This window comes from Agelaius tricolor, unplaced genomic scaffold (genome assembly GCF_023055355.1).
Source record: "Agelaius tricolor isolate 1412-34295 unplaced genomic scaffold, bAgeTri1.0.p SCAF_16, whole genome shotgun sequence".
Classification (NCBI taxonomy): domain Eukaryota; kingdom Metazoa; phylum Chordata; class Aves; order Passeriformes; family Icteridae; genus Agelaius; species Agelaius tricolor.
The window spans coordinates 3,815,388-3,839,466 of NW_027269276.1; the positions used below are offsets into that span (position 1 = coordinate 3,815,388).

The following is a 24,079-nucleotide window of genomic DNA, read 5'->3' on the forward strand; positions in this document are numbered from 1 at the left end:
TCACAGAATATTGGGCAAAAGAAATCAGGTCTTGTATAGGCTGTTTGAGCATTTAAAGTCAGCTGTTTGAAAGGCCGTACCAAAGTTTAGTCCATTAAAATGCAATATTTTTAAAATCCTGTCATGTAGAAGGATTAACATTCCAAAAGTGACTGTATTTTTCTGTCTTTGTGGATAAATTTAGACAGCTAATTTTTTTCAGTAGTTGGCTAGGAGAAAACACTCCCTTCCTCCTCTGGTTTCTGCTCAAAACGAGGTGCGTTTTTCCCTCCCATTTTTTTTTTCTGAAACATTTATTTTATCTGAAGGATGCTCTAAAAAAGCCAGAAAGAGTATACAAAAACAAAAAAACCAAACCAAAAACCAAAGAAAGATCAAGTATCTTTTTACAAGGAGAGAAAGAATCTTTAAAAAATATTTATCCCACACTTGGCAACCTTTTGCTCGCCCGCATGTGACTGGCGCGGTGCCATCCTTGGCCGAGGCCGGCGCCTCTGCTTGCCAGGAGTCTTCCTCCTCTGGCTGCATTTTCACTCCCTGTGACTGATTGTTTATTCACCTGATTTTTCTGCTCCAGCATCGCTGAAGTCATGGCGTCTTGGAGATGATAAGAACACTTTGTCTGCCCGAACTGCGCGATAGCCATGATGTCAACGCGGGGCGTTTGCGGCGAGCCCTGGCGTGGTGCGCGCTCCGCATAGCAGGCAGGGATTAGATGTCAGACAAACTTACTGCCACCTCCTCAGCCTCAGCCTGTCCAAAAGGGAACTCTTGTAAATACAGGCAGATGATTTGTTGCTTGCTTTTTAATTTCTCCCCCCCCTCCACCAGAGCTGTGTTTGAGGATTTCCAAACCTTGCTTTGTGTTTGCAGTTCTGGTTTAGCATCTTGGGGGTTTTAATTGAGGATAATGAGTCTCTGAGTCAGATTCTCTTGGGGCTCCTTGTGTTTCGAAGATGTTTCTGGCATTTAGTTTTAAGGTGTCCCCTTGGTGTACATCAGGTCTGAATCTAGTTTGCTCAGTAAGCAGGCATCATGGAATTAAAAATTTTGCCTTTTTTCTTCTTTATCAGTGATCATAGTATCTTAATAGTATTTGGAAAATAATTTGTTGGCAGGGAAAACTCTGAAGAAATCAGAGAGAAGGTGAAATGCGGATGGACAGTGAAAGTTCTGTTGTTGGTTTTGCTCTGGGAAATTGGATTTGTGGCTATTGATAGCCTTGTACTGTCTTTCTCTGAAGATCTGACACCTCTTTCACTCCCGAAATGTACTTGGGTGCTGGTCTAGTCAGGCCTCCATAATCTCTTTATTAAAGTACTTAAGGGTCTGCCCTTCTCCACATCTTGCTTTGACTTCCTCCTCCCATGGCTGCCCTCCAAGGTCTCTGAAATTTTCCATTATTTTGGTATCTCCATGTGATGACAATTAAGCATTTTTTGCCCTTGGGCTTGTCAGCAAGGATTTGTTCAGGGGATTGTTTTTTTTTTTTTTTGTGTTCGTCATCAGCCTTCATGTTCTGAGACACTGTTGTACCTGGCTGATAAGTTCTGTCCCCAAATGTCAGCCCACTCTTTGCTCCTGTTTGTGTCTCTCATGTTCTTGCAGAATAAAGTCAACAAGTCACTGAGTGTATTGCAGGGCACTTTTTTGGCCAGAGTATTTGGAACCTGCGTTTTACATGTTTTGGTGCAAATCTAGGAGACCAAGGAGCGCAGTTTGGGAGGGTGGGGGGAGGATAGATGGGTCTGGATTGTGAGGTCAGCCAGTATTGTTTAGTAAGGTTTTTAGAACAGGGATATCTGAGGGAGCTGGCGTGTAAGGCAGATAAGGCTTTTTTGTTGTTGATAATATGTCCTACACACACACACAGAAGTTCTTGTTCTGCCTCTTCAAAGAAACAGGATACCCGTATTGTCTCCAGGCTGAAAACTCTGCCAACGTTAGCAAGAACAAGCAGAAAACAGGACTGAGGAAAAAGGGAGGCTGCTGAGCTTTTAAAAAATTATCTTTATAAAGTTTTCAAGAGTTCACGTTAAAATGGTTGTGATTAAAATATTACTATAGTTTTGAAAACCTGTTTCACTGATTGCTTTTTTCATGTGAACTTGTGTATCCTTCTGTGTTCCAATTTATATTTCCATAGACCAGAGTCAGCAGATTTAGCAGGAGATGCAGGGAATCCTATTTTTATAGCAGACTGCTCATGAATGGCAGAGGCATTAAGGGAATACAGGAGTCTTTCCCAGGAATGAAATAAACTTAATCTGTGTTTATCCCAATACTTAGTACAGCAGTGTTTGTTTTCCAGCAAATTGTTCAGATGAAAACAAAGAAATAATGTATTTAATCAATACATCCAGTAATGAACTTTGTGGAGGCATGGGGTGGGGTGTGTGTGTTTTTTTTAGTAGGGCTTTGAACTGGAAATGTAGCTACCACATGAAATCTGAGTTCTGGCACCCACTCAGCACAGCAGTCCATCTGCTAGCAAGACACACTGATTTATTTTTTTTTATTTAATCCCTCAGTAGTGCCAGATGCAAGTCCTGTGTACCTTAAGGTGAAAGGCAATTTGTGATGCCTTACTAAGGTGGCATCTGGGCAGACTTCTTTTGCACTGGTGCAGATTACAGTCAAAAAGAGAATACACACCTGCACACGTGTTTTGTTTTGGTATATGGGTTTGGTGTATATGGTTTGTTTCCTTTTCAAGAGAAAAAAAATCATCCAGCATCTTCAGACAGTGAGTTATTTAGCAGTGATTGCCTCTACGTTCCTGCTCTCTGTAGTCTTACAGGCTCTGCGAAAATTTTCTCAATTTGGTTTTCATGTAATAGTTGTGGTACCTGAGCGGGTACCAGCAGTGCTCATGGTCCCACCTCCTTGTTCTCACAGTCTCCCCCCTCCATCTATTTCAAAACAAGGTGATTAAAATTAATCAGAGTCAATATAGAATCCTTCTGACAAGAAATGCAGAGTTCTTCAATGGCATTTTGGCAAGTCCTTTTCAAGGTGGGCACTACTTAAAGCTGTCAGAAAATGCTCTTTTATTATCAAAAGTCAGTGTAAGGTGTTAACATCCTGGATGCAGAGCTCTGAGCAATGGGGGTTTTTGTGAGTTTTGGTTTGTTTTTGTGGGGGAATTGTTGTTGTTATTACTGTTATTATTGCTTAATAGCAGTCTTGAGCGTTTTGTCCTGTGTCAAGATGGTGGAGTTCTGCTGAATTGGGACTGTAAAAACTGGAGAGCCTGGACTTTATGGGAAGAAGAGGCCATTAAAATTTTAGGGTGTTTAGTCCTGCATTAAAACAACACTGTAGCTGCAAACTGAGAGATAAATCACAATGAAGAACTCGTGTGGAGTTTCATCAGCTGCTTCAGTGGTCATTTTTGGGATGTTAACTTCTCTCCTGATTGTCTGCTTTCTGCTGAAATCATTCAGTTTAAATGTCTGTGTTGCTTCACTTGGATCTCTCTGTAGTGGCACCACTGAAATCCAGTTTTCTGCTGTTGTTACTGATACAGTGTTTTAGCTAAGTTAGAAAGTGGCAAGCAGCTACTTAATGCAAACCAGATTTGCAATCTGTGTGTTGCCAGAGCCTCTGGCACACGGCTCGTGTGGCTAAAAGGCCATAGAGTGCTGTAATCAAAATGCTGTTGTTACATAAATATAATGCTGCCACTTCTTTTGATCTAGCAGTGGTGAGCTCGGCTGCTGAGGATTCTGCTCTTTGTTCGTGTCTTCCAAGCTGAAATGCTTTCACATAAAACAAATGTCTCCATAAATTTTTGCACCCCTTTTTTTTCTTTTTTGCACCCCTTTTTTTTTCCCCTCCCTTTCATATTTTTGTTCTGTGAACCCAGAATTTGAGGATAAGGCAGAATTCTGTTATGCTCTTCACAGGAAAATAGTAGCTCCATAATTCCTCGGTATTTGATGTGGATGATGATTTGATACTTTATTAAACCGCATTTTGCACACATAAGCAACATTGGGATGCTACACTGGGGTCAGCCCAACCATGTGTGCTGCACAGAGCAGTGCTTCCTTCTACAAGTGTAATTAAGTTGTTTTGAAGGAAGCTTGTTTTCTTGCCAATAGAAGACCAATTTTAAGTACAGATAGGAAAGGCAAGAAATGCTTAGAAAGACAATAAGTCAGCATGCCAAAAAAAAAATTTGTCCATAATACTAGGGCTATGGAAAAGGTTCCAGTACTGCCTGTTTCCATTATCCTTATGTTGATCTTGCTTTCAGCAGTTTTCTTTATTACTTACTTGGTTCATGTCATAAATTTGATCTGAGAAAAAGATACTTTCAGGCAACTAAAGCTGAGAAAACCAGAATTTTTTTACAATAATGGGTTTGGTTTCTTTTCCGAGACGCTCTAGAGCGCAGGGAATGAATCGCCGTGGAGTTGCACCGAGCGGAGTTTCTTCTCTAGTGCCACCCACCTTGACAGGTGATGCTCACGCTGCCTTGCTTTGTGTCCTGCAGTGTGCCCCAGCTCGTGCGGGAAGCGAGCCTGCACAGACCAAAACGAGTGTTGCCACCCCGAGTGCCTGGGGAGCTGCACGGCGCCCGACAACAACACGGCGTGCGTGGCCTGCCGCAACTACTACTACGAGGGCGTGTGCCTGCCCACCTGCCCCCCCAACACCTACAAGTTCGAGGGCTGGCGCTGTGTCACCAGGGAGTTCTGCTCCAAAGTCCCCGCCACGGACGCCAGCGAGTACGAGAAGTTTGTGATTCACAACGACGAGTGCATGGCCGAGTGTCCCTCGGGCTTCATCCGCAACGGGAGCCAAAGGTAACGCAGCTTCTGCCTGCTTGTCCTCTGCGGGTATGCCACTCCCTGTTCAGGGCAGCTGGGGTGTAAATTACTTGGGGTAGGGAGGAGGGTGTAGGAGCAGGAATTTTAGTGGGGGATTACGCAACTCCCCGATAAAAGCTGCCTTAGACCCTTCCATGAGGAATCCCCCTGATGGGTGTGTGCGGCCCTGTGCAGCCTCAGTGGGCTCAGGTTCCTCAAAGGGCTGGAGGAGGTCATGCCATGCAGAACCAGGTCTTCAAGTAGAGAGTAACAAAGCAAAAGTGAAGCCCAAGAACAAGGTGAAGCCCAAGGCTGGAGTTGGCTGATGACCATTATCACACAGAACAAACCATAGGAGTTATCTTGCCTTACATATTATTTGCTTTGTGTGTGCCTGCATTTTAGACGTGTGTATTGTTTAGTGTATTTAATTTAATTTCCTTTTTTCACTATTTCCAGGAGATAACAATGGTGTTTTAGAAGGAAGTAATCATATAGATGGTGACAAAAATAATGCAGCGGCCAACAGTATCGCACAGAATACTTTCTTGGACGAGTGTCACTCTCCTCCTGTTACTTAATTCTAACAGTTGGAGCAATGTTTGCTTGTGATTTTTGTAATTTCCAGTGGTTTAAGCAAGCAGCCTTCATTGACTACTGTCCCTTGGAAATCACAGACTTGCAGTAAAGGACAGTCAGTATTCTAAAATTTGTAGTACTTCAGTATTATGCTAAAAGACATCTTTGTAGGCTGCTGTGTTTCCTGGAAAGGTGATTGTGGTGATGCAGCAGTTGTGTGTCTCCGTGTGCATGTCATCCATCTGTTCCAGGCAGTCTCCAGTTGGCATTTGGATACAAGCAACTTAGCACAGCCTTTGCCCAAATCCAGATATTCACCTGAGAAATGCAGCTTTTGTTATCTCCTGGAGCTTGTAGTAGCAGCTGTTTGAGCCGCTTACGCTGGAGTGCGCGGCCATCCTGTCTTATCTCGGTGTTGTGCTCTCTGCAGAGATTGAAAGGAGCTGTAACTCAAGGCTAGTGAATGTTCTGTTCCCCAGAGGTGCTGTTAACAAATAGTTGCAAATGGAAAGCATTTCCAGCATTCTTTGTACATTTAGTTGAATCCTCTTTCTTGTATCTGCAGCTTTTAGTGGTTTGTGGCATGTTAAAGAGCAGGATTTTGAAATAGGAGCTTACTAGTTTAGAAAAGGAGCTTCTTTCTGTTATGGTTTATGCATGGAAAACTGTTACCAATTTACATGTTTCTTTAAGCCTCAGAGGAAAGTGGGTTCACTTTCTTTTAAAAAAATAAATAGTAAGCCTCTGTCCATCAGTGTTGTCAGCAGAATCCTTTGTCTTTGGAGCTGGGTTTGGGTTTTTTTAATTTTTATTTTTCCTCTCTAAAGTGATACTAGGTGGAGTAAGTAATTGTGAAATACTAAGTAAAATGCTAGAATAAATTGGAAAATAAAAATTACCTTCAATGAGGAAAGACATGTACTAGGAAGAGTGATCAGAGGGCCTGTGTTGTGCACACATGAAGTGTCCAACTTTGAGATGAATACGTAGGAAAAAAACATGGAGCATTTAAAAAGCTCGTGCAGCCAAAGGCTGCTCTGCCCTGAGTTCTTGTTGCTTGAGTTTGGCTGCTAAAAATGCTTCTGAGTGCCTGTGAGTGTAAGGAGAAGTGAGCTTGTGTTTCAGCGTTGCCTCCCAGCTTCTGGCAGTCTGGTTTCTCTGTGTTTGGGGATGTGTGTTTCTTGATGTTTCCATCTGTATCACCCATTTTGAACCTGCTTAGACTTCTGGCCTTCCTCTCCCAATTTCTGTTGCCAATTAGTTGTCCTTGCATCAAGACACAATCTTCTGTTTCCTTATACTTGCTGCTTTAATGCCTCTTAAGCTGTAAGAAGTACAACTAAGTACTGCTCACTTTCTCCTCATCCCTCCTGCCTGTGTGTCCCCACAGTTGTCTTTCTGAGTTAAATGGCCAGGAGCATGGAATTCCCTAGTGCAAAGCTTTAAATATTGGTTTATGGACATGGACACAGACAACTTCATAAGAATATGAACAGTGTTTTCCCATCTCCAGTTCTTGGCTGGCCTATTTTGTGAGGTTGGCCTGGATTAGTATGAAACCTCCCTGCACTCTGAGGCTGTCTTTATAAATGGGAGAGGAGGGGTTCCTGGGAACAATTCAGTTGGAGTAAATGCACAGTTGTAAGGGCACTGGGTTTTACCTGAAGTGCCTTTGACTTTAGAAGGACCACAGAGCCTTCCAGAAGCTGTCAGACTGTGGGTATGGTTCCATTCAGTCACTGTATGAGGTACAGTGCTCCCGCTTCTCTGGAGTGCAGCCGGCAAGTGTATCCTGAACAAGCATGGCAGCTTTCATTCTGGCCTGGAGGATTTGCCAAAGCTTTAGAGGGAAATAACTTCCAAAATTCAACTCAGAGCAGTCTGTAGACTCGGAGTTTGCATATCACTGTTCATTTTCAATATCCTTCTCTTTCCTCACAGCATGTTCTGCAGCCCTTGTGAGGGGCCTTGCCCCAAAATTTGTGAGGATGGGAAAACAAAGACCATTGACTCAGTCACATCAGCACAAATGTTGCAGGGCTGCACAATTCTCAAGGGAAATCTGCTGATCAACATCCGCCGTGGCAGTAAGTGATCGCCCTTCTTTCGGAACCCTGATAAGGCTGCTTTTCACATTTTTCCTTCTGTCGTCAGCGTGATGATAAGAACATTAAAAACTCAGCAAGCTGTTTGCTTTCCAGGCCCAGAGCAGTGCTCCTGTTTGATTTGGCCCTCTGCAGCACTGTCCTGCCCCACGTGGGTGGAATGGGTATGCAGCTCCCATGGAAAGCTGGTATTTTTGTTAGGGTTTTTTGGCAGGACAAGGAACCAGGATTAGGCAGTTAGATGAGCAGTGGTCCCAAAGGAGTAATAAAGGCCCAAGAAGGTGGAAAAGTTGAAAATCCTTGCATCTGGGTAGGTAAATAACTTGTCACATGGCATTGTAAGACTGCAGAGCCTCACTTTTTAAGGCAAGGTGTGGTATTTTGCTAGAACAGGGAATCCAGAGTGCTGAGAGCTCTTATAAAGCCTAGCACTGTGCTGCTGGATGGTCAGCATTAGTGAGCTGGCCACTTCTGTCACATGTCTTGAGCAAGCAATGGATTAAATTTGTCAGAGCAGTGATTCATCAGCCAGGGAGGTGTTGACAGTTGATGAGCTCCTAAAAGCAGAGTAAAAATTGCTGTTAGTTTTTATTGGACTTGTATGTCCCTATGGAAGGTCCCTTTTAGTTTCATGAATAGGATTGAAAGATTGGGATCTGTTTGATTCCCTGCCTCATGCTGAATGAAAGTTCCAGGGTTTAGTTACAGCAGCATGTGGATTTTTAATTTGTGGTCCCACTGCTACAGGTACAATCTTCCCTTAGGGGAGATGTTCCAGTTAGCTGGGGCAAGCGTGTGGATGTTTTTTTTTTTTTTTATTTTATCAAACCATTATTTTAGAGTGCTAAAGAGCATCTGATTATTTGGTATGGGAAAGTGAGTTATCTGGAACATGCTCCATGGCAGGAGGACTTCCTGATGGTTTTATCTTTGTTATTTCATCAACTGGTTCAGTTTTGTAGCTTTTCAGGTCATGGAAAGCAATGCTCTGTGACCTAGAGCAGACCAGGAATATACCCTCTCCTCTTCATCTTCAGTCTTATTCTGTTTTCCAGTGGAGCTTTCTGCCTGACCTTTGCTCCATACCCAAAGAGCAATTCCATCTCATGGTGTGTGCATTTACACAAGGGTCTTTTCATCCCTGCCAGAATGCTGGCTCACCATTTGGTGCTGGCTTCAGAGGGCAATGCCCATGGAAAAATCAGGTGTTCCAGTATGGAAAAGCAAGCCTAGTTTCCCACTGTTACTCTGTGGCTTTATTTTGCCCTTCAACCATCTGGCTGCACAGGCAGCTGTTCTGGGGGAGGAAAACCAGTGTCTCTCATTTTCAAAAGCAGCAAGTACAAACATTATCTTTTACTGAGCTACTGCTGGACAAAGCAGAATATTCATAATAGTCAAAGCTGTGAATTCTGTTACAATAATGGTTATCATTTTCTCACTGTAGATAACATTGCCTCAGAACTGGAGAATTTTATGGGTCTGATAGAGACAGTAACGGGGTACGTGAAGATTCGGCATTCCCATGCCTTGGTCTCCCTGTCCTTCCTGAAGAACCTGCGGTACATTCTGGGAGAGGAGCAGGTGGATGGGTAAGTGTTCAGATATTTGTGACTGCAATTTCACTTTCATAGAAAGCTGTGGAGAATAAGTCTCCTTAAACCCATTTACTTTCATTTATGGACTCTGCTCTTGCACTAATGTGCAGGGTTTTTCTCCTCATGAACACCTCTGCACAGCATTGCTCATTTGCATTACTGTCCAAATCAGCATGTTAAATTGAGTATGTGACAAGTATTTTATGGTACCTTTGCTGTTGCTTTTCACTTTAGGTTTTTCTGGGTAGATTCTTTACATCAATAAAGCAGTTTTGTTTGTTCTTTTTGCTCTCTGTGACAAAAGAGCGTCTTCAGAAACAATTTGATTTCTTTGTAGTTCTTTACTGTTGGGTTTTAGAAGAATTTTATGGAGAAGTCAGCTGAAAGGAAATAAGAATTTTACTGGCCAGGGAATGCAACTGGAAGTGAAAAACAGTGCAAGTTGCAATTGTTTGCAACTCCCTGAAATGTTAGCATTACATGGATTATCTACTGAGCATGCAAAAGACTGGTCAGGAAAAGTTGATCCCTTGAAATGTTTGCTGTGGATTATATTGCTGCTATAATTACTCACCATGTGATACTTATTGCTGCACATAACTCCTGTTTTCCTATGATGGTAAAAGTTAGTCAAGGCAAAAGATTTTATCCCTGCAAGGGTGTGTGATGCTGAGGTGTGGTGAATGTCCAAACAGAGAAGTAAATAGGTGCAGCTTTGAAGAAGAAAATGGGGCTGAGTGGGGAGGTAAACCAGATCTATAGTAAAGAGCTGCTTGTGCTAGAATTCCTGTGTTAGGAAATGACTGCAGTTACATACTAAGGGGCAGGGGCAGTCTCTTTGCTCGGAAGATGCCTGGCATAATTTAGGCATTACCACAGTCTAAATAACATGTCCAAAAATACTTAGGTGGAAGTAGGCACCTGACTGAGAAGGACTGAGCCTGAACAATTACTTGGGCAGAGCTGTGAACAACAGGGAGTGGGATCTTAACCTGGAAAGCAGTGGGTGGGCTGCTGGAACAAGAGCTGTTTGTGCCAGCAGTGCCTTGAGGGGTGAGGGAGAGGGTAACTTAAGGCCCATTATGATTGTAGCTCATTTCATGACTGACCCCACAGCCACTGTCCTTTTATTTATTGAACTGGACTGACAAAACAGCACTTCAGATGCTTTGTTCCTTATTCAGTTGCTGTTGCTTGCCTTGGTTATCATAGAAGGTGGAAGGTTTAGAGGGAATCTGCTTTGTTTGTCTGTAGAGTTTTCATTGCCTCTTTTGAAAACCATGTCTGTAGAGATCATGCTTCCACAGCAAGAAAGTAATTTCTCCTTGCAGGTAGAGAAACTGAGATGGACATGTGTCACAGTGGTCTCAGTGTCTGTTTCAGGGTTTTGTTCTCTCATCTGGTACTGACTCTGCCAGGCCCCTCCATCCTCTGCTGGGGTCTGTGTTCCCTGCTGTGTGCAGGGATGGTGTGGGCAGCGCATCCCAGAGCATCCCAGGTTGGGTACTGGAAAATGAGCAGTGTGTGGCCTTCAGGAGCAAGTGGGGAGATGATGACTGAGGAGGAGTTTCAGCTGGGGCACTGGCCTGCTCTGATGTTGTGTTTCAACCTCTGCAGCAAACTGGGGGACAGCCTAGAAAATCCAGACAACCTCCCCCCTGTTTTCTACACCATTTTGAGGCAGAGGCATCAGCTGTCAGGCCTGTTGGAAGGTGTGAACAGGATCTCTAGCTGTTGTGTGGTTCCTCACTGAGGAATTCACGGCTTGTTTTCCTGGGATCGTTGTTGTCAGGGTGTGGTGAATCCAGACAGTCTTCAGGAGAGCAGCAAGGCCTGATCTAACCACAGCATTCCAGCAGAGCAGGCACCCTGTGCTGAGGGTGGGTGGGGAATAAATGACACCCTCCAGACCTGTGGTGACACCTGGCTGCAGTGCAGGCTCCCATGGGGATGCTCCTCAGCTCAGTGCTGATTTTGGGGGGCGTTTCTCAGCTGCCTGTGTGTGAGTGAAGTTTGAAAAAGTGAGTTGGGTAGTTTGTACACTGAGGTGTGAGGCTGGGTTTGTGTGGAGATTTCAGAAGCTCATATATTTAGCTTTTTAGCCAAGGCAAGAAAACACTGAACTTTAGTAAGGTGCAGTACTTTCAAATCCACACAAGGTTTGGTGATGTCTGTCAAATCCCACAGGCAGTTCAACATCCTTGTTCTCTTACTGGCAGAAAGCATTTAAAGCACAAACATGTCTCTGCTCTCTTGTTAACTGAGCACATTCTTCTCAGCATCTGTGTGAAGTGGTACCAGGTATAGCAACTTCATTAGAAATCAAGTCCTGGGTAATTAGGTGACAGATGGAAATAAGAAAAACAACTTGTCTTTCACATTATTCTGAAAATATGCTCTGCATTACAAGAAATGGCAAATCTGTGCAGATTGGAGCCAAATACAAAGTTTTTGTTTCTGATTGGGTGAGGGAGGACGTAATGCTAAATTTTAAATGGAATAATTGATGGAAAACCATAAATGAATAATATGACAGCTTTTTATGAGCCCTATGGTTTGTTTGCCACATTTCCCTGCAGAAACTCTGTAGTTAGAAGGGTTTGTAGAAAGCCCAGTGTAGCTCTGTTCACAAGGGCTTAGCAGTGTAAGATGGGCTTCATTGTGTTCATAGTGGATTTTGTGTTGCTGTAGTTAATGATGGAGGAACTTCCCAGCAGAGTGAAATAAATGCTGCCATGGCAGGTTATCTGGATTTAGGTTCATCAGCTACACAGACCTTTATCTCATTTCCCAGTGGTGCATTCCTGTCCCTGCTATCCCAAATATCAGTGTCCTTGCAGGTGTTGTCTTGCAGCTGATGTAGAGCCTACAATCTTGCTTCTGTTGCATGTGTGCTTTTTTTCCCAATTCAGCCAAATTGAGTAGTACCAGGAATTTCTTCATAATATTTAATAGGGCTTTCATAATATTTAATAGGCCTTTTACATACAGCTTTGTATACAGTATCTGTGGAAATAAAGGATGTGCATGTTATTCCAGGGCTGTGCTTAGGGAGTGGGCTCAGCACAGCTGCCTGTGTTTAGTTCTGTGCTCTGAAGTGTGGATCCTGTGCAGTCAGTACAACTGTTTGCTGTTGGGTTTTGATGTACAGGGGCAGCTGTACTTGGCACAATGTAGGAAATCTTTATTGGGTCAAGAGGTAGAACAGAAAGGCAAGGAAACCTCACTATGCAAACTTTTAGAGTTGCTTTTGTAAACATAAACAAGAGCTGTATTAATGACTGCTTTATTGTCAGAACTCCAGAAGGCTTTTCCTTCCATAAAGTATCTAAGGTTACTGCTTCTCATTTGCCACCAAATGGAAAATCCAGTGTACAGACCTGCTGTTCAGAGGACTTGAACTTATATATTCCTCATACCAGCTCCTATACAACTCTTAAAACACATTGGAGTGGGGTGTAGATGGTGTGGTGTCACCTTTGGAGTCCTGTGTCACACTCATTTCCTTGCCCCCTAAACAGTCAGGGTTAACTTGCTCCATGGGAGAGAAGAAAGCCCTTTGCTGAACATCAGTTCAAAGTAAGAGGAGCAAACACAGTATTTCAAAGTTTTCTTATAGTAAGGTATTGTTCGTTGGAATGACCTGTGAATTAAACTATTTTTTCTTCAAAAATTTTCTTCTAGGAATTACTCCTTCTATGTGCTTGACAACCACAATCTTCAGCAGCTGTGGGACTGGAACCATCATAACTTGACAATCAGTGAGGGGAAAATGTACTTTGCATTTAATCCTAAACTGTGTGTTTCTGAGATTTACCGTATGGAGGAGGTTTCAGGAACCAAGGGACGACAGAGCAAAGGAGATATAAATCCAAGGAACAATGGGGAGAGAGCCTCTTGTAAGTAAACAAACAAAAAAATCTCAATGCCAACTGCACAGGAGGGTGTCACAAGAATAAACCCAACACACTGACCTGTTGCTGACCAGTGCAATATTTAGAGTTTAGGAGGATTTCAGCCCTTCTTCTTGTTCAGGCTTTAAACTGTAGCTGTGAAGGTACCTTTACATGAGTGGAAAATGAGGTGGTTACACAGTCCCTATCTCATCTGTAAAACCCACTTGTAGGAGATGACTTCTTCCCAAATGCCCTGTTTTGTGACAGCAGCAGCAGGTAACAATCTGGGAAATGAGAAATGAAATCCAGTAGTTTGGTGTATCCAACAAGGAGCAATTTCTCAGTCTCCTTTGTAACTGTGCATCATTATAGGGGTTTTCCTTTCTCTGATACTTATTCTTTCTTGATGCTAAGGAAGCAGCTGAATAACATTCCATAGGCACCAAAGCAAACCGTTTCTGTTACATTCAGCTGCATTTAAGCTCCTTCCAAATATTGTACCTGATTGCTAGAAGTGCTTGTTTCAAACTTATTTTGCTCTGCTTTGTTTTTAAAGTACTTGCTTTTGAATTCAGAACGCTTTTTACTGTTCTGCAGTATTCTTAAGCCTGAGTGTATCTGCATTTATTTTGGATTCTGCAATGGTCAGAGTTATTGGAAAGTCCTCTCTTGGCTTTGGTGGTTTGCACATCAGGTCTCCAGGTGTAAAACAGCACATTTAAAAGCAATCTCTCTTCTAGGAATTAAGAATGCCTACAAGTTTCACCTCAAACCCTTAAAACTGGCAATGCTTTTTTCCCTTGGTCGCTTTGTGGTGTTTTTGGAGCTGAGTAAACTAAAATGGATCTTGTGTATAAGTCAAGTCCCCTTGTTGTGGATGGTGCTTACAAAACTAGGACACGTAGTCTGCTGAATGTCTCTTTGGGCGCGATGCAGACACGCAGATGGCCCAGATCCTTGTTGTAAGCACCCTCCATTCTTTGCACGTTCAATAGAGCAAAGCCTTGCAGTCCTGGAGGAGTTACAGACACACAGCCAGGCCTTACTACCACTGAGGCCAGTGCCAGCCGCTGCCTGCTTTTTTAAGAAACCAGCACAGAAAGCTTTCTGACTCTGAGAAGGGCAAAAGAATCAACAAAAGCTCAACTGCCTTTGCAAAGATAGCACCAACAGTGCCAGTGTACATGAGGGTGAAAACCTCTTTATTTTCAGAGCTTCTATGGAACATTAGAAACCAGCTCACAGTTGACAGAACACAATTTCTTCATCCAAGAATTAAGTTTTTAAAATGCTATTTTGTTTGGGGTTGGAAAGCTCAGTGAGTTGGTAGTGGGAAGCCATTAATTTCAAAGCTGTGGGCTTCCATCCAGGTCTGTTCAGAAGAGTAGCTGGAAGCTGCTGCCATCAAATGGTTGTGCCGTATATGAACTGAGTTTTGGAGTTCTTGGTCCAGCCTCTGATGAATGGGAATGTAAACTCCTTTGTCTTTTCCATGTTGTTCAGTCTCCAGAAAAACAAATGGTAGTTGTCAAAAGTTGTCCTGGAGAGTGAGCACACAGAGGCCGGTGACTGCTCCGCGCGTGCTTTGGAGCCAGATGATGAATTCAGTGCTTCCAAAACCAGTCCTATGGATAAACAGGGCTTCCATTCCTCCCTCAGGGAGACTCTGAAGTAGTTTTCAAGAGCTTTCTGATGATGCATTAAAGAAAATCCGCTTCAAAAAAAATTAATAACAAGTGGCTCAAGCATTTTTTAAACTGATTGCCAAGGTCAGTGCTTACCCTTAAGCTCTCAAATGTAGTAGGAGGAAAGAGGAAGCTCTACAGAGACAAAAGGCTGTTGGTATCCTGTGGTGTTGTAGGTGCTACTGGAAAGGCTCATTAGCTAAAACTGATATCTAAGAAACAAAAAACACTCAAAGGTGATGTGATGCCAACTCTGGCATATCCTGTCCTTTTGCACTGCAGGTGAAAGCAAAATTCTGCATTTTGTTTCCAACACGACCCTCAAGAATCGGATTAAGCTGACGTGGGAGCGGTATCGCCCACCAGATTACAGAGACCTCATCAGCTTCACTGTTTACTACAAAGAGGCGTAAGTAGATGTCATCAGAGATGAACCAGGGCAGTCCAAGGGAGGGCAGAAGATTCTGTTCCTACTCTAGGATGGCTCATCCAGTTTGTGTATTTCATTCTCAAGTCCTGCTTTTGTTCTGATTCTTTTCTTGGTGGAGCACAAGCCTCCTTGGAAAAGAGGATTGGTTTGAATGAGTCCTACAAATGGATTGCAAATTCATCGGGAGGTTTCAAATTTGAAAAAAGAGAAAGGTGGATGGCTTGGCTCTTCTCAGGGGTCTGATTTGGAGCTGCTCCTAAGTCACCATGTTTACTGAGATACTTGCTTTCTCTAGTCAAAGAATTGACTAGAGAGCATCCCAGGTCAGGAGTTTGCCCTGCCACCTGGATGAATTATCTGCTCAGGGTTTGGGGTTATTTGGATTATCCAGCTTTGGTCATTTCCTGCAGTAGTATCTCTTGATAATGAAGGTGTGGGGCAGTTACTGGAGAAATCCAAATTACTTGGGAGATGCCTCTGCCTTTGAATGTCCTTGTAATGGCTTAGATTTAAAATAATAAAAAAACCACCCAAGTGAGCACAAAAATAACTCTCCAAGTACTCTGGAGGTGTGAAAGGGAGGTTTGGAATGCTGGTAATGATATATGGAACAAAGATGTGGGACATGGAAGCACAAATGGTTCATGTCCAGCATCACTTGAAAAAGATCATTGTGATGTTCTACAATGAAAGCATTGCTGGCAAGTGTACAGACATTAATAACAAGAATTTGTATGCTCTTTCACCAGTGTTACAACTTCTGAAAAATAGAACTGTATAAATGTGTTTGTATTGTGTGGAAATAAAAGGGTAAAAAGCCCTCTGGACTGATCAAGGCAGTCTTGGAACTCTGGGTTCTTTATAGTAAAAAGCTTGGCCACTATCAACAACTGTTTTGAGTTGCTTCTGTTTGATATATGTTTATTTAAAGTCTAAATATGTCTGAAGCATTTCACTGCCTGTTTTGAGTAAAAAAACAAGATAAATTTAGAGGTTTTTTGAGAATATTGCTTTATTACTCATGACTAAAACTGAACTCTGAATTTTGTACTGTTTGGAAATGCTTTTTTTTTTTTCTGGTATATTCTGCAAGTAAGCTTTTTTTGTTTCATTGAGCAACTTTGAAGTGAGATACTCTTATACATATATGACACGTTTTGGAAGAAAGTAACTATTTGTACTACTTTTTTCTTTGAATATTTCAGACCATTCAAAAATGTGACAGAGTATGACGGGCAAGATGCGTGTGGCTCCAATAGCTGGAACATGGTTGATGTTGACCTGCCACCAAACAAAGAGAACAATCCTGGAATTCTCCTGCAAGGGTTGAAACCTTGGACTCAGTATGCCATTTATGTCAAGGCTGTTACCCTCACAATGATGGAAAATCATCATATTCATGGAGCAAAAAGTGAAATCATATATATTCGAACCAATGCTGCAGGTGAGATGCTGGGCTCTGGGGTGAGAGGTTGATAATGCTGCAGGTGTGATCAGTGCATTATTGTGCAAGTTCTGTTGTTGATACAGAAATAAAATTTATATGCAGATGATGTGCATAGTGCTAGCAGTTTCATTAATTATGAAAGTAGTATTAAAATTTGAGTTAAAACTGGTTTTTTAGATACTACTTTCATTAGGAACTATGGGAGCTTCTTGAAGCTAGAATTGCAGGCTTTGTTCCATTGTAAAGATTAATTTAAGTACAACTTTGGGTTGGGACTTGGTTGCAGTTGAACCCTTAACTGTTGGCATAAGTAGAAAATCCTTTCTTTGAAATAAGGAGGTGTTTTTCCTTGCAATATAGAAATGCATTGGGATTCACTCAAAAGTTTGCATGGAAATAAACTGTAGAGTGCTCTAGATTTAAATACCTTTCTTTTTTCTTTCTTTTTTTCCTTCTCTAGTGCCATCCATTCCCCTGGATGTTATTTCAGCATCCAACTCCTCATCCCAGCTGATTGTGAAATGGAATCCTCCCTCTCTTCCCAATGGGAACCTCTCCTACTACATCGTGCGCTGGCAGCAGCAGCCTCAGGACAGTTACCTGTACAGACACAATTACTGCTCCAAAGGTAGGAGAACCAAAGGCTCTTGTGTGGAAATGCCTGGGACTCTGCCTGCCAGGGGTCTTCACTGGCAAGGGCTAAACAACAGCCAGTAGAGGGAATGGGTAAATAGGGATTGTTGCTGTATCCGTGATCTGGAGAGAAAGAAACCAACTCTGTTCTTTTCTTTCAAGATAAAGTCCCAATTAGAAGATATGCTGATGGGACCATTGATACAGAAGAAGCCACTGAGCCCACCAAGCCAGAGGGCTGTGGGGGAGAGAAAGGACCTTGTTGTGCTTGTCCCAAGACAGAGGCAGAAAAGCAGGCGGAGAAGGAGGAAGCAGAGTACCGGAAAGTCTTTGAGAACTTCCTTCATAACTCCATCTTTGTCCCCAGGTAATGGGCTTTGAACACTTCTTTGGAAGTAGGGCTGATAATTTCATCTTTTAACATTTCCTAGAGCTGAGGTTTCCTGGACATGACAGCACACAGAAACACCTAAAACACTGAACTTTACCTTTCCTTTCATGTGAGACATTCCACAGCCTTACTTTGCAGTTTCTCTTATTTGCCGATTTTCATTTCTTTCTTTCAATTCTAGCCTGTAGTAAGGGTTCTTACCTGTATTGATCAAGGATTTCAGTGATGGTTTCTTTTGAGACTCAAGAGTCACTTAAGGAGCTCGTTGTCTGTAAGGGTTTCAGAGACAAGCAACATGAGGCAGACAGAGGGTTTCAGATGTGATTTTTCTCTAAATAACCATTTAAGTGCTTGTGCTCCTAATCTGAGTTTATCTTTGAAATTAAGGGCACAGTTGCCTCACAGAATTGAAATTGGTTTCCTTTTCTCACTGCACTAATTGCAAAGGGCTTGTGTGTTTCCTGGGTCAGCACTGCAGAGAAGTATTAAATATTTCCACTCTCCCACCATAAACACCTGTGTACGTGTTAAGTGGAATTGTAATGATTCTGTGCTGCAACACAGAGTAGATTCTACTGAATTAATTGGTGATTTTGGTCCTTGAGTTTCCAATTTATCTTTCAGGTGAGGTGTTGTTACTGAGGGTGATTGGATGCTGGGGCAGGGCACACAGTGCACAGCTGTTGTGTTGCAGTCTTTAATACACTGTTAGATCTCAGTGGTGCACCTTGTCTCATTGTCCCTCCTGGCAGGGAGTGTCCATGGTCAAATCCTGTGTTTGACAAGAGTGTGGCATTGCTGCTCATTGACGCTGGTTCATATCATTCTCCATTGTGATTTTTTGGACTTTTATTCAAGGATGTGTTGGATTGACTTGTTGGGGTTGAGACTTTGATATTTGCAATGCTTCCTAGCCTTATCCAAAGAATGAGGAGCTAAATACTGCCTCCCTTGGGAGGTGTGAAGTATCTTATCTGAGCTGTGTTTGGGTCACACTGAGCATTTTGTGCAGTGATGATGAGAAGCAGCAGCCAAGATCAGGGAAGTTGCATCCTCCGTGTCTGATCATGATGGAAATGCTGAGCCGTGGGAAATCACAAGATCTGATTTTGGACTTCATGAAATAGCACAGTGAGGAGTTTTGAAAGCCATGTGTCAAGTCTAAACTACTTGAAAGTCTGTTGAAAAGGAAGTTTTTCTATTTCCCCAAACATTTGTAATTCAGAATGTGTTGTCTTCTCCCAAATTTTCTTGCAGTCCTGCCCCTCTCCAAGAAAACTCATAGAACCTTGAACTCAGTAACAAATAAACTGATCAGTTCACAGAGAATTTCCTGAAAGCTTGTCTTTTTCTCTTAAATTACTGCCATTAGGGTGTTTTGTAACAGCAGGAGCAGATGAGGGACAATGCTCAGCAATAGCTGCATAGCCAAGCAACTTTTAAGAGACTGTATGTCAGGGAAATTAAAGTTTATGAGCTGGTGAGACATCTCCATGGGACAAATCTAAGCAGCTTGTTACTTGATGTATTTTTTTTTCTCTCTTTCCCAAGGGAGAAGTTAATTAATGTGTTAGTGCAAGCCTCAATAGTAGTACTTGTTTCCAGTGTTCTACCTGTGTCCAGGTTATTATGAAAGAGTTGCAGAATGTAATACAGCATGAAAGTATTTGACTGAAGATTGTTTAAGAAGTCTGATCTAATCTCCTGTGTAACTTCTGGATGACCCCATGTGTGTTAGTGCCATGGTGGATTTCAAACGGGACTCTGCTTAGTCTTGAAGAGACACTGACTGCCAGAGGAGAATGAGTTTCTTCAAGGTTTTTGTTTCTCTACTGAGCAGGATGGGACAGGCTCTGTGTGTAGTCTGAGCAGTAACATTAAAATTGCCATGAACTACAGAAAGAGTGAGCTTTGCTGTTAAATAGCCCAAGTTTTTTTAAATGTTTTTGGTTTGATTGAATTTTTAGTGTTATTTTTAATTTTTGTCTTGCATTTCTTTTCCTTCTCCCTTAATAGAATAAATGATTTTTCAAGTTTTCATCTCTAGACTTTTCCTTACTTCCTTGGATGCTTGTTTTTTGCCTTTATCTCTGCATTTCATGAATGCAGGAAGCTGCTTGACCAAAAAGCACTGAGGTCAAATCTCATGATGTTTTAATTACTTTTGCCTTGTGGTTATCCTGCAGCTCTTTTCCCTTCCTGACACCACTGTACTTTTCACCAACAAGTTTTGTGTTCCTTTATCTTTTTCTCCAAAGACAAGGTAGGGCTCTACTCCCCTCCACTCCCAGCTACCACCAAAGATTTGAAGCTCCATGCATCCCATAAAAGCAGTGAAAAGTCAGGCCTTTTGGGTTCTTGCATTGGCATATGCTTTTGTGGTTGATTAAAAATGAACTTTTTATTTTCACTGCTTTAACCACAGAATCTGTGCAAATGTTCATCAGTTCAGGGTTAGGCATCCAGCTACTTACTGATGAGAAGTTTGTTCTTTCCACTGAGCTAAAGCAGTAAATCAATACACATTGTAAGCAGGGTGAATAGGTTTAGTAACTTCCATAGATACCAGTGTAGACAAGGCACAAATGCTTCTGTCCTATGAAATTGCCTTAACCGACAAGATATTCACTTGTGTGTTGCTTAAACAATTTGTTGCTAACTTAGGAAATTCTTTCTTGTCTGTGTTTATTTCTGTGATGTGGCTTTACATGGTGGTTAGAGTGTCAAAATGACTACTCACTACGTAGTAAAGGGATTTTGGAAATTTTTGTATTGAGCTCTTAAAGAAAAAAATTCTTCCAGCCTCTGCCAGAAGGTTTCAAAACTGAGTGAGCCTGTTCTTGGCTCTCTCTGCAGCATGCTGCTCTGTGGCTGCATGTACTCAGATGATATATTTGACAGTGAATTAAGTTCTCCTGTTGAGTCATCTTTCCTCCTGTTGTGTGTTAGAGGGAGGCCTCATTTTCCTGGTTTGTAATTTGCTCTCTGGTAGAGCTGTTGGACCTCATGCCCTTGGTACCTCTTTCAGTGGCCAGGTGTTCCATGGGCACTGGTGAAGTGATTTCAGGGATAGGATTCAAGCCCAAATTGGTTTTGTAGTGTGACTCTTCTACCTTTTTCCTTTACCTCCCCTGGGGTGTTGCTGTCCAGGCATGAGCATTCCTGCAGCCCTTGGAGACAAAGGGGCAGGAGCAGTAAAGCCAGACTGCCCTGTGTAGTTGGTGCTCCTGTACAGAGCAGCCTCAGATCTGGGGCAGGACCAAGGGACAGGTCCAGTGTATGGCCACAGGGTGTTGGTTACCTGATCCATGTGGTTCTCAGAGTGTCTTGATCCTTGTCCTGTCACTTGGGGCTGTCCACTACAGCAGTTCCCTGGGCTTGAGAAAGCAATGGTGTGGCTGTAAATCCTCAACTTCTTAACTCTGCTTAAATTTCACCCAGATACCTGTAAGGCAAAGCTGCTCATTGAACTTTTGCCTCCACACAATATTAGTGCTGAATTTTCTTACATAGGAGGATTGTTCCTTTGCAGAGCTTTTGTTTGGGTGAGAGAAGCAGAGGTACACAGATTACCACCCGAGTGGTGGTGAACCTTCATGGCCTTCAGCGGCCTTCCAAGGTTTCTCCTCTCAGTGCAATACATTCTGATTTCATCACAACTGCAAAGCTAACTCTCAGTAGGCTCAGCTTCCTTTGCTAATCCAGCAAACTTCAAAACAATTTTTCCCCCCCTAACCTTTTCAACCTTTAGCATCTGATTTTTATTTCAAGCGTCAGCATCGCTGTCATGAACCACTAATCCAGGATGTTTGTTGAGTAATGGTGAAGCTGTTCTTTGCTGCTTGGTTTATTGTGTGAGGTCAGAAGTTTGCACATTGATCTTGGGGTGCAGTGTGAGCTTCAGAGATTTGGTTGGTTCCTGACCAAAAGAGAGAGAAATGAGATGTGCTGACACGTGACCGGTTCAGATTTAGACAAAGTTTTCCTCTTGTTTTGCGGTTTCCTTTATTTAGCTTTTTTATTAGCTGTTGCCTGTTTTGCTGGGGTGTTTGGCACGGTTTTCTGGAGAAGAAAGTGGATTTTCTGGAGAAGAAGTGGATTTTCTCTAAAGAGCCCTTTTCTGTACCTGTGTCTGCCCCTCAGGCCCGACCGGAAGCGGAGGGACGTGTTCCGAATCGCCAACGCCACCTTGGCCACGCGGAGCAGGAACGCGACCGGGACCGAGCACTTCACCAACGCCTCCGACACGGAGGAGAGCGAGGTGGAATATCCCTTCTTTGAGACCAAGGTGGATGGCAAGGAGAGAACTGTGATCTCCCATCTGCAGCCTTTCACTCTTTACCGCATCGATATCCACAGCTGCAACCACGAGGCCGACACGCTCGGCTGCAGCGCGTCCAACTTCGTGTTTGCCAGAACGATGCCCTCAGGTATGCTCACAGAGATCAAGCTCAGGGGGACAAGCTCTACCAGCTAGAATTACATTGGGGTACAGTAAAAAAATTCCATGCAGTAGGATAAATTGGTGCTGCAAAGATTTTTTTATTTTGTGTCCTTGACTGGCGTGTTGTGTGCACTGAGTGATGTGCTTGAGTCTCTGCTGGGGAGCTGGAGAAAGGGAGAAGTTGACTGCCAGGATAATTAGGAGAGATTCTGTTTCCCAGCAATAGAAGTGAGACCCCCAGACATGGTGGGCTGAAAGGTTTTGTTCCTCAGCTCCCTGTGTGCTGAATAGAGCCACAGCAACGTTTCTCTGCTAATGTTTGGTTTTGCTGTGTTCACTCGGAACTGTTTGCAGATGTTGGAGTTTTGCTGGTGGGAATGTTTGCCAAATGTTTCTTCTGTCACAGTATGACCATGCATTTGTCCAGCCTGGGAACAGGAGGAATACTGTGTTTCTTTGTGCCCAATCCCTGGCCTCTAGACTACTTCAAATAGGAAGCATTGAATGCTGTACTCGTCGTTGGGACTTCTGCAGATTGTACTTCTGAGAAGAATAGAGATGATTTTAGTGTAAGCTCATATGCATCCAGCAACGAGCTTCTGACTCCAGCAGATGTCTGGGGATATTGGATGCAGAATGGTAGCAATTTTGTTTTGTTTCTGGAAGGAAAGGCTATCATAATCCAGATCCAGCTGTGTCAGTAAAAAAAGCAAAAAGTATTGCTTATTTCAAGGCAATAAGGAAATCTGTGAGATCAGGGAAAAGGAAAGAAGTGTTCTCAGATTTTTAACACATGCTCCGAAAATTAAAGGCTAAACAATACTGTTTTATTCTGGTATCTTTGAGAAGGTGGTATTTTTTCAGTCCAGACTGAAACACACATCACAGTCCTGTTAAGTTTTTAATAAGTCATGTAAAATTATTAGGAACTAAATAGGGATAAAGCAGTTCCTGAATTGCTGCTGAGACCGTTTTAAACGGGGATGGATTTCCTATGACTGTTTTAGGAAAAGGCTGTCAGTGGGGCACATGTTGTGTGTTTTCAGCTGTTTGCAGCCATTTGGTGGGAATAGCTCCCTGCACTGTTTTGGTGTTGGGGAGGGCTGGGAAGGAAGAATCAGGTGCTAATAACCAGGGGTTTTTTGGCACACAGGGCCCGTGCCTGGTGGAGCTGTATGCTCTGCACTGATTTTCTGGGAACCAGTAGTTCAGACTGAGCTAATCTCCAGCAGGCCTTTGGCCAATGGAGTTTTGTTCCCTGGATTTGAATGGCTCCTGCTGCAGAGCTTCTGCACCTGAAGAATATTCTGAACTTTCCATTTTCTTCCACTCTTGCTGAAGTTCCTGTTTCAGTCATAGGTGTTGTTGTCACATCACCTGTAAATATTTTACAGAGGGAGCAGATAACATTCCAGGAACAGTATCATGGGAAGCAAAAGAGGAAAACACTGTCTACCTGAAGTGGTTGGAGCCTGCAAATCCAAATGGGCTGATCCTGATGTATGAAATCAAATATGGGCAGCATGGCGAGGTGAGGATTTGTCATTACCGCTCATAACTCGTAATTTATACGCAAAAAGGATCTTTATTAGCATGCTTTTGTGCAGTGCTGCATAAACAGAAATTGTGATTTCAGACACCCAGCACCTGCCACCATGTCTTTCCTTCATTTCCTTTGAGTTCTTAAGTTCCACATATCTCCTTATGGTGTTTGAAGTAAAACTGATCAGGTGGGGTTTTTAGTTATAAAAATGAGCTTATCCTGCAGCTATATTGCCTTCTCCAGAATGTGAAGATAATAACGTGTGTAAATTGCTTTTTCCTTCTAGGAGAAACGCGAATGTGTTTCCAGACAGGAATACAAGAAGCTTGGAGGAGCTAAACTAACCCACTTGAACCCTGGAAACTATTCTGCCAGAGTTCAGGCCACTTCCTTAGCTGGGAATGGCTCCTGGACTGAGCCCATCTCTTTCTATGTGCAGCCCAAATGTAAGACAAATATTTATAGTCTGTGTCAAATTGGGGGTTTATTGTCTTTTTAATAATTCCTGATG

At 42.8% G+C, this 24,079-nt stretch overlaps 1 protein-coding gene across 2 annotated transcripts in view; it reads left to right on the forward strand.

Annotated features, from left to right (window-relative positions):
- The window catches only part of IGF1R (insulin like growth factor 1 receptor), a 170,909-nt gene that overhangs the window by 122,146 nt on the left and 24,684 nt on the right, over positions 1 to 24,079 (forward strand). For both annotated transcript variants that reach the window (XM_071441261.1, XM_071441260.1), the window contains exons 3-13: positions 4,502 to 4,814; positions 7,338 to 7,483; positions 8,949 to 9,093; positions 12,784 to 12,998; positions 14,963 to 15,089; positions 16,316 to 16,554; positions 17,018 to 17,185; positions 17,353 to 17,557; positions 21,725 to 22,011; positions 23,420 to 23,556; positions 23,855 to 24,014. In XM_071441261.1, coding sequence (XP_071297362.1) covers positions 4,502 to 4,814; positions 7,338 to 7,483; positions 8,949 to 9,093; positions 12,784 to 12,998; positions 14,963 to 15,089; positions 16,316 to 16,554; positions 17,018 to 17,185; positions 17,353 to 17,557; positions 21,725 to 22,011; positions 23,420 to 23,556; positions 23,855 to 24,014 — 2,142 coding nt within the window. The remainder of the gene's footprint in view (positions 1 to 4,501; positions 4,815 to 7,337; positions 7,484 to 8,948; positions 9,094 to 12,783; positions 12,999 to 14,962; positions 15,090 to 16,315; positions 16,555 to 17,017; positions 17,186 to 17,352; positions 17,558 to 21,724; positions 22,012 to 23,419; positions 23,557 to 23,854; positions 24,015 to 24,079) is intronic.